The sequence below is a fragment of the Kryptolebias marmoratus genome, linkage group LG10 (assembly GCF_001649575.2).
Source record: "Kryptolebias marmoratus isolate JLee-2015 linkage group LG10, ASM164957v2, whole genome shotgun sequence".
NCBI lineage: Eukaryota > Metazoa > Chordata > Actinopteri > Cyprinodontiformes > Rivulidae > Kryptolebias > Kryptolebias marmoratus.
In genome coordinates, this window is record NC_051439.1 from 1,628,991 (window position 1) to 1,639,221 (window position 10,231).

Below are 10,231 nucleotides of genomic sequence, written 5' to 3' on the forward strand. Positions count from 1 at the left end.
AGTTTATCGTGTGTAAATGCCAGAAGGTGAGTGGCGACTTGCTGTGTTATTGACTACAGCTGAGTTTATTGGTTCAATTCCTGTGTAGAAGTTTATTTCTTTCTGATAAGAGCTACGTACAATTCGGTATGCTAATGATTTGCTTTGTGGATTGTTGATTTAAATTAGTCACTTGATCGTGAATTGTTGTTATGTTTAGTTATATTTCCTGACGATTATTTGTATTATTGTTTTTCTTCAGACCACATAACTGATACACAACTTATGATGTACATGATGATGATGACTGGAAATTCACCTGTGATCTGGAACTTAATAAATCATTCAAGCTGGAATCTACATCCCGCGTTCTTTAACTTGAATGCACCTCCCATATTCTTGCCGCTCTAAATCTGAACCTTTGGAGACAAAGTGAACCTCTCCGTTTTAGACCTTGTTCCATATTTTCTTAACAGAGCACTTTGCTCTGAGACTGCAGGTTTACTTGTGGTTCCTAGAGTTTCTAAAAGTAGAACAGGAAGCAGAGCTTTCAGTTATCAGCCTCCTCTCTTGTGGGACCAACTTGCAGTTTCTGTTAGTGAGGCTAACACCCTGTTTACTTTTAAGACTAGGCTTAAAACTATCTGTTTTGATAAAGCTTAAAGTTAGGGTAGGCTTGGGTTTCCTGAGCTATCCTTTAGTTATGCTGTTATAGGCTTAGACTGTTGGAGAACATACTGGCCACATTTTAAGGAGCTAGAACAGTCTCATAATTCACAAATGCACAGGATGAGATTCACAAAATTCACAAATGCACAGAACAAGATTAACAAATGCACAGAACAAGTCACACTTGTATTTTTGGTGCAAACACAAATATATCTTGTTTTACAAGCTGCTTCTGGCCTCTGGGCTGCGCTGCATTTGTGTGTGAATTTTGAGACTCGCCTGACATCTCAATCCACAAATGTCTTTTTTTTTAATGGGGAATTATGAGCAACCAATCACGACTTACTTCTAAGCCAATCACTTTGTTGTTTTACTGTTTTGATTAATAAATCTGAATAGACTATATTTAATGTCTTTTGAGTTTTGTTCTGGTCACCCCTGAAATAAAGAACTCATAGTTGCACAGGACAAGGAAGTGGGGGCGCAACAGATGTGTATATATATATATATATATATATAAATAATGTGTGTGTACATATATACTAATAAAAATGTATAAAATTGTATCAGTGTTTTGCAAAACTCGTCATATAAGATAGCGAAATTATAGATAATGTGTGTGTATATACACTGCTCAAAAAAATAAAGGGAACACTCAAATAATGCATCCTAGATCTGATTGAATGAAATATTCTCATTGAATACTTTGTTCTGTACAATGTACAGAATGTGCTGACAACAAAAGTCATCAATGGAAATCAAATTTATTAACTAATTGAGGCCTGGATTTGGAGTCACGCACAAAATTAAGGTGGAAAAACACTACAGGCTTACATTACAACTTTGATGTAATGTCCTTAAAATGCATCAAAATAAGGCTCAGTATTGTGTGTGGCCTCCACGTGCCTGTATGACCTCCCTACAACGCCTGGGCATGCTCCTGATGAGGTGGCAGATGGTCTCCTGAGGGATCTCCTCCCAGACCTGGACTAAAGCATCCACCAACTCCTGGACAGTCTGTGGTGCAACGTGACGTTGGTGGATGGAGCGAGACATGATGTCCCAGATGTGCTCAATCGGATTCAGGTCTGGGGAACAAGCGGGCCAGTCCATAGCTTCAATGCTTTCGTCTTGCAGGAACTGCAGACACACTCCAGCCACATGAGGTCTAGTATTGTCCCGCATGAGGAGGAACCCAGGGCCAACCGCACCAGCATATGGTCTCACAAGGGGTCTGAGGATCTCATCTCGGTACCTAATGGCAGTCATGCTACCTCTGGCGAGCGCATTGAAGGGCTGTGCGGCCCTCCAAAGAAACCCACACCATTACTGACCCACTGCCAAACCGGTCATGCTGAAGGATGTTGCAGGCAGCAGATCGCTCTCCACGGAGTCTCCAGACTCTGTCACGTCTGTCACATGTGCTCAGTGTGAACCTGCTTTCATCTGTGAAGAGCACAGGGCGCCAGTGGCGAATTTACAAGCACGATGTTGGGCTGTGAGCACAACCCCCATCTGTGGACGTCGGGCCCTCATACCGTCCTCATGGAGTCGGTTTCTAACCGTTTGTGCAGACATATGCACATTTGTGGCCTGCTGGAGGTCATTTTGCAGGGCTCTGGCAGTGCTCCTCCTGTTCCTCCTTGCACAAAGGCGGAGGTAGCGGTCCTGCTGCTTGGTTGTTGTCCTCCTACAGCCTCCTCCACGTCTCCTGGTGTACTGGCCTGTCTCCTGGTAGCGCCTCCAGCCTCTGGACACTACGCTGACAGACACAGCAAACCTTCTTGCCACAGCTCGCATTGATGTGCCATCCTGGATGAGCTGCACTACCTGAGCCACTTGTGTGGGTTGGAGAGGCCGTCTCATGCTACCATGAGTGTGAAAGCACCACCAACATTCAAAAGTGACCAAAACATCAGCCAGAAAGCATAGGTACTGAGAAGAGGTCTGTGGTCCCCATCCTCAGAACCACTCCTTTATTGAGTGTGTCTTGCTAATGTCAATAATTTCTACCTGTTGTCTATTCCATGTCTATTGTTGTCTATTTCACAACAGCATGTGAAATTTATTGCCAATCAGTGTTGCTTCCTAAGTAGACAGTTTGATTTCACAGAAGTTTGATTTACTTATAGTTATATTGTGTTGTTTAAGTGTTCCCTTTATTTTTTTGAGCAGTATATACACACACACATATATTTACATATATATCTATATATATATAGATATATATATATATAAGGTAGAGATGTGTATCTATAAAATAAATATTATGTATAACTCTTCTTCTGTGCATTTGTGAATCTCATCCTGTGCATTTCTGAATTTTGTGAATCTCGTTCTGTGCATTTGTGAATTATGAGACAGTTCTAGCGCCATAACATTTTCTCACCCTGCTGTTGTTCTTACTCTCTCCACTCTCTGTATTTCTACATCAAATTACTGCTGTAATAACCTGTATTTTTTTAGTCCCTTAACCCCCCCACCCCCCATCCCCTTGATCTGAATTGGATTTATGATTTGGACAGTGCAGTGCCCTGAGATGACTTTTGTTGAAAATTGGCACTATATAATAAAACTGAATTGAACACTTGTAAAAACCTATCTTTGGTGTATTTTTATTTTTTGTCCAGAAAAAGTCTCATGTTAAGCTGGAGGAGTAGGACCTAAAATTTGTACTGCAGCCAAGCCGACTAGAAGGTGCTTGCTTTCTTTTGGCTTTTACCGGCATCATAATATTCCTCTTAATGGAAAGAAGTAGCAGCTGGGAACCAATAAGCAGAATTCCTCTCAGAAGCAGAGCAGGCTTAGTTTTTTTCAAGGGTAAGAAATAATGGATTTCATTTTTATCATGACAAACACTTGTCATGATAAATGGTTGTAGTCAATGTTGACTGAGCAGAAAAAGTTCCTAAAGTCTTGCACAAAATGATTAATTTTCCGTGCTTCTCACTAACCTAGCTCATGGGGAAACTCCTCACAAACAATGGCGGTGGATGTACTGAAACCGGTCAGAACAGACAGGGTAAACGATGCACCAATGGCCAGACCGTCTATGAAATTGTGTAGTGCATCGCTGAGGGTTATCATCCACGCCACTGTTTTGATATTGGTGATGCGCTGGCCACGAAGCCAGTGGCACATCACACCCGACACCTGGACATCCTGGAAGAGCAAAAGGACAAGTTAAAGGCAGAACAGCCCCTGGTATTGCTATATATGGACATGTCAAAACAACATAAAGGTTTGGTAAAATAGATGAGTTAAATTTAGGTGAAGGACAAACAGAATTCTTCTTCTTCTTTTGGGTGTTCACTTTTCAGGGGTTACCACAGCAAGTCATCCTCCTCCATCTAACCCTGCTAATTTTAATTCAACCTTGCTAATTGCTAATTTAGCCATGCTTTTTGCTGATTCTGCCCTGTTAATGCTACTTCAACCCCCTTCTAGGTGGCTGTCATTGCTAACATTCACCAACACAAAAAATATAACTGTCAGTTTAACAAATACTGTGGTAGTAGCTGTGAGTAATTACAGACAACACATACTCTGATTTTGGCATTGTGCAAAATCATATGGCCTTGCACAGAATGCTATTTTAAAGGTTTGGCCAAAAAGGCTAAAACTCAGTTATTTCTTAACATAAGATGATATTATTTGAAAACTCTGGCAAGAAAAGTAGAAGACAATATGTATTTCTTCACAGGAATGCTAGGGCTTCAAATGTCTGCAGTAAACTATTTTCAATAATTGCTCTAATTTAGTGTCCCAACCAATTACACGCGTTGATAGCACGACTGAAAGAAAAACACAACATTATGTGTACAACATGCAACATTCATTTTTTTTTTCTCTAAAAGAATGAAATACATTTGAAATAAAATTATGTTACAAACATAATGGATGAAGCGAGGTTAATAGAAAACCTGAGGACAGGCAGTAAAAAACAGAGCTCTTCGCATTTGGTTTGAGTCATTCTGAAGAGAGAAAATGGAGCTTGCAGAAACCACAAATGAACAAAGAGTCTTTGTGTCCAAGTCCACAAATACCAGCAATTACTGTGATGAGAAGGAAGGGAGGCCAACAACATACTTTCACTACATGATCTCTCTATGTCGTTTGTATGTCTGTTTGTTTAAGATTTTAAAGCTTTTCTAACCATTTCCCTCACCATAATGTGACTGCTGGATATTAAACAGAGTCTCTAATCTGCCTTCATTATTAATAAAAATCTCCATAAATTAAAGGCTTGACACCTTTCATGCCAGCATTTTAAACTAAGTGTAACGAATCATTAGAAGGGACAAAATTATAGCTTTTGTTTGTCCAGCTCTCAGTGAAGGCAGATGATGCACCCCCCCATCTGCTTTTTAATTGTCTTTCTTTCTTTGGAGCCTCTGTTTGCATAATTTCCAAATTAAATTATTATTGATCTGGTCAGCTTGTCTCTCAACGCAATAGATCAAATTTTCTCGACGAGAAGGCCGAGCACAGGAGAGCCCTCTGGGTCCGACGGGACATAAACAGTTGAATACACCTTGGATTCCTGGAACAAATGGAGGATTGTGTATTTATCTGTAATGTCATCCGAGGATGTTGAAGCCGTGTATATAATTGGATTTTTGACAGGATTTCAGCTTTTTGTGTTTAGCGGTTTCCTGGCATTTCGTGAAATTCGGAAGATGCAGGCAGCTGTTCGGGCCATATCAAGGCTGCTTGCACCGTGTGCCAAGCAGTAAACACTCAGACTCAGTTGCTTTGCAAGCAGAGGCAGATGGACCTTAGAACTCGCTGGCCAAATGGAATCAACCTTTAATTTGGGTGTTTGGATTCGCCATTGAGATGTACCAGTATGACTCTTAAGGCTGACTTGACATTATGTCGGTCTGACCTAAAACATTCTGATATCTGAATCTGGCTCCACTGAGTTGACCTTGGAAGGCTGGCTATCTCAAAATTCTCCTGGATGTTATGTAAACTTGATGCTCTTCACCCATCAGTTCCACTCCCCCAGGACTCCTGTGGATCTGTGACGGCTACCCTCCCAAGGCTGGATGATCAAACTTAATATCACTATCAGGACTAAGGCAGACAGAGGCCTGTCTGGAACAGTATCCATGGGCGTTCCTCACCTCAATCTCAACGTCTTCGCTGGCACCTTCTCTCATATCTATATGTCTATGTTGCTCCCTCACTCCTTTGTTTCCTTTGGGGTTTTTTTATACACTGACACTTTTACTTGGTCTTAATTTTAATTTTGCTCCCTCCCACTTTGTCTCATTAGTTGAATTAGCTTTAGCAAAAGGTATAGTTTATCATAGTTTATCTTAGTCTGTACTGCTGAGGTCCTTAAATTGTAGTTTAGTTTATGTTAGTATAATTATTAGTATAATTATATCTTAGTTTGGTTTTCCACAGTTTACTTTAGTATGACTTAGTCAATTTTATCCTGTCTTTGCTTGTTTAAACTAACTTTAGTTTGGTTGGCTAAGCTTATTTTATATTTTAGTTTAGCCTGTGTTTCAGGTGAAATGTATTATTAAAATGTATTTAACTCTTAGCTGGCCTTCGGTACTCTTAGTTAGCCTTCCGGTACCTTTATTTTAGTCCAGTTTATCTTAGCTTTTTTCATGTCTGATATGTTCGGCTGAGGTTTTTAAATCCTAGTTTAGTTCATGTTATATCTTAGTTTGGTTCTCCTCAGGTTATCTTTGGTTTATCTTTAGTATGACTTAGTATGATTTATTTTTGATAAGTTTTACTCTGTACTTTTTTGTCTTATCTGGTGTCTCAAGTTTTAGATATGTTTAGTTTCATGATTTCATTTAGATAATCTTAGCTCATATTTTAGATATTGCTGTATTTTTGTGTTTTCATGTTGTCAAGCACTTTGAATCGCCTTGTTGCTGAAAAGTGCTATATAAAAAAATTGACTTGATTTGACTTGACATTTAGGTCAAACCTTGTAAATCATGTTTTGCACAATCTCATGCAATTGTCATGATCAGTGGTGATGACGGAAAGGAACCCAGAGCGCAGACTCATTGTAAAGAATAGAAACTAATTTATTAAACTAAAGAAACAAACGAAAACCAAAAAAGCTGACGTGGCAGCGAACAGACAAGAACTAAAATAAAGACATAAACAGAACAGAACTCTGAGGACAGGAACACGGAGCGAAGCAACAATAAGCAAGGAAACATCAAACTAACAACAAACATCAAACAAACCTTAGACAATGGACCAGCGAGGTATGGGAAGTGACCGGGTTTTTAAGACTGCGGATAACGAGGTGAGTGGGAACAGGTGGAATGATTACTGATTCGAGACAGGTGAAGATGGGCGTGGCTGACAGACAAATGAATGACTGGGGGAGAGTGGAAATGAGAACACAAACACGAGGAGGACAGATCCAAGAAGAAAACAAAAACCAGATAACTTCAAATAGAAAACAAAACCAAAACCAGAGAACTAAAATAAAAACAACCCAGAAAAAAGCCAAATCACCACAGCAATATTGTGAAATCCTGTAGGATTTGTTAGCTGTCAGAATAAGTGTTTATGATGACTCAGCATTCTCACTCACCATTTTCGTAAGTTGATTAGTTTGTTGTAGCAGGACATTCATTGAATATTTCCTGAAAGTTTCATTAAAATCTGTACAGTGATTAATGACATATTTTGCTAAAAGACAGCATTTACTCCAAACTGTGTATGGAAAAATGTAAAGACAAAATCTAGTCCAATCTGTTGGAATGATGATATTCTGAGAATTTCATTAAAATTCATCCAGTTGTTCATAAAATACTTTGGTAACACACACACACACAAGTATTATCATCTGCTGTCACCTTTTGGGTGATAATTACACCAATATACAAACTATACACAAAAGATAATTATTTTTTTTAAGATTATTGCCCAGTTTATTACAGTTTATCTCAAATAAAGAGGAACTGAATGCAAAACAGTACCTGAGACTGTGACACATTTGTATCTGGAGGTTCAAGGTTCAGGTTGCTTTTATCAGAGGCGATTGTGGCAATGCTGGTCAAAACTACAGAGTCCTTTGTCCCCCACATGTCTCCGTTATGAACATAATTGTCTTGAGCTGGCTCGGCAGTGAAGTGGCTGTGGCCATGCTTGAAAAACAGACAGAAACATCAAATTAGAGACTCTAAATTACACAAAAAAGCTCTTTTCCAAATGAGATTTTTTTCTAATGATACAAAAAAGTCACTGTTAAGTATTAACTGTTCATACCATGTAATTGATAACAGCTCAGTTATATATAAAAATAAAAACTAAACAAGTGTCCAAATCAGGTAAAAAACAAAATACAACAAACAAACAAAAATTTTAAACTTGGTAAAAGATCACTAAAAACTTTGCATGAAACTTGATTGAGATATAGAGCATAAGCAAAAGAGAAATCAATTGTTTTTTTTCCTTTGGCTATCACATAAACAACTTAATATCATGGAATCATGTGAGGCATGTGTGTGATGGAGAAATGTCTTCAACAGCAGCTCTCTATCAGGCACATGGTTACTGCAGTAAAGGACAGAGGTCAGGAAAGACTACTTTCACAATCTTATCTAAGGAATAGGCTATTTTTGAGATAAAACATAACTGAGTTCAAGGTTGATGACATGTAAGCCAATGTAACATGAATGGAGTGATGCCAAGATACATTGTTTCAATTCAAAGAAAATGTTTTAAATATATATATATATATATATATATATCCTGCGCTCAGAGCTGAATGCAGCTTGGTTTGCATTTCACCACCTTCCCTCTGCCGGAGGGTGGGACTCCCGCTGCCAGAGGCTGACGTCACATCAGTCTGTCATAAAGTTCGCCTGATTGAAAGGTCGAGCCGTGGGTGTCCTGCCTTTTATTCAAAGACAGTAATAAGTTCATTACGTGACTAAGTTACATACACAAGGTAATAAATAAGTTCATAGCCCCTCCACTTCTCTCTCTGCATCTCTGCCCAGCTTTCTTTTCGGAGCCTCTCTTTGCATATTCTCCAAAATTTATAAATTATGGATCTGATCAGCTGGTCTCTCAATGTAATTGATCAAATTTTCTCGACGGTTTTTCTCGACAGATTTTGGGAGAGCCGACTTACCCTGATAGGACATTTTTTTTGCTGGATACACAATGTATTCCTGGAGGAAATGGAATATTGTTTGTCTATCAAATTTTGTCTTTGGAAGAAGATCTTTACATATTTGGGTTTTTGATAACAGGATTTCTGCTGTTTGGATTAGGCAGTTACCTGACTTATCGTCAAATTCGTTTGATGGGTTCGGCAGTCAACAATCAAACTGTGTGGTTACGGGAGCTGAATCGCAAGTTGGATGCGATCCTTTTACAGGTCCGCAGACTGAATTGCGGTTCTGGAACTCATAATATGGGTTACATCTTGGAGAAAGTTGCTCGCTCGAATCAGGCGGAATGGTCCTGGAATTCGACTGTTTGGATTCACCATTGAGAAGTATCAGCAAGACTTTTAAGACAGACAAAAACAAGTCTGCCTGAAGCAAAACAACTACTGTTTGTGAATTTGGCTGACCTTGGTCAGCTATCTCAATTTCTCCTCTGAATTTATGTAAAAACAAGATGCTCTGCCCCCTCCCTTTCCTAAGGACATCTGTGGATCTGCTCTGGACTGGCTGATAAACATTCCATCATTATCAAAGACAATGGCCTCTGTGACAAGATTCATGGGCCTCTCTACAAACACACACGCACAAACACACACTCATGCAACATGCACCACATCGTCTTCCACTGCCTCTACACACACACACAGTTACAAAAACAAAAAACAACCCCTTTCTGTGAAGATCCAAGAAAAAGGTCCCTCGTCCTCACTGCACCACGCAGGCCGTGCAGCACTGTTAGATTGTTAGATTCCTAATTGTTGTTTAGTTCAACTTTAACTTTATCATGATTTTATTTAGATTATTTTAGTTACTATTTTGACTGTCTTAGCTCATGCTTAGATATGTCTGGTTTCGTGATTTTATTTAGATTATCCTATATTTCATTTAGATTATACATGATTGATGTTTTTTTTTGTTTTTTTCTGTGTTTGATTATGTACCTGCTGTATTTGATTCTGTTGTTGTTTCTCTTGTAAAGCGCTTTGGATCGCCTTGTTGCTGAAAAGTGCTTTAAAAATAAATCTCACTTCACTTCACTTTATAATTATTTTAAGAAAATTTATGCTAAAAAACTTAAAATGTTTGGGTTTGAATTCTAATCGGAGTGAGACATCTGATCTTTGTTATATTGTACGTGCAGAACACGTGACGTAGTTAGAGCTCTCACCATAAAACAAGCTTTGATGTATTTTCTTTGGTAAAGTTTTGAAAAATAAGGGAGAAAACAGGTCTTATAAACGCTAAATTACGTCACGATGTCACCAGGTGACTCTGAACCCATCCAATCACTGAATAGATGCTTAGAACAGATAAATGTGTGGATGTGCCAAAACTTTCTCCAGCTGAACAGAAACAAAACTGAAGTTATTATCTTTGGACCTAAAGAGGAGCGAACTACAATCAATGCACAG

At 38.9% G+C, this 10,231-nt stretch overlaps 1 protein-coding gene across 4 annotated transcripts in view; it reads right to left on the bottom strand.

Moving 5' to 3' along the window:
* Positions 1 to 10,231, bottom strand: part of slc39a8 (solute carrier family 39 member 8) — a 36,612-nt gene that overhangs the window by 7,447 nt on the left and 18,934 nt on the right. For 2 of the 4 annotated variants that reach the window (XM_037977706.1, XM_037977704.1), the window contains exons 5-6: positions 7,620 to 7,787; positions 3,603 to 3,810 (exon numbers count right to left, since the gene is read on the bottom strand). In XM_037977706.1, coding sequence (XP_037833634.1) covers positions 3,603 to 3,810; positions 7,620 to 7,787 — 376 coding nt within the window. Of the gene's footprint in view, positions 1 to 3,597; positions 3,811 to 7,231; positions 7,284 to 7,619; positions 7,788 to 10,231 lie in introns of those variants that run through there. The other 2 variants (XM_037977707.1, XM_037977705.1) reach the window with 2 other exon arrangements.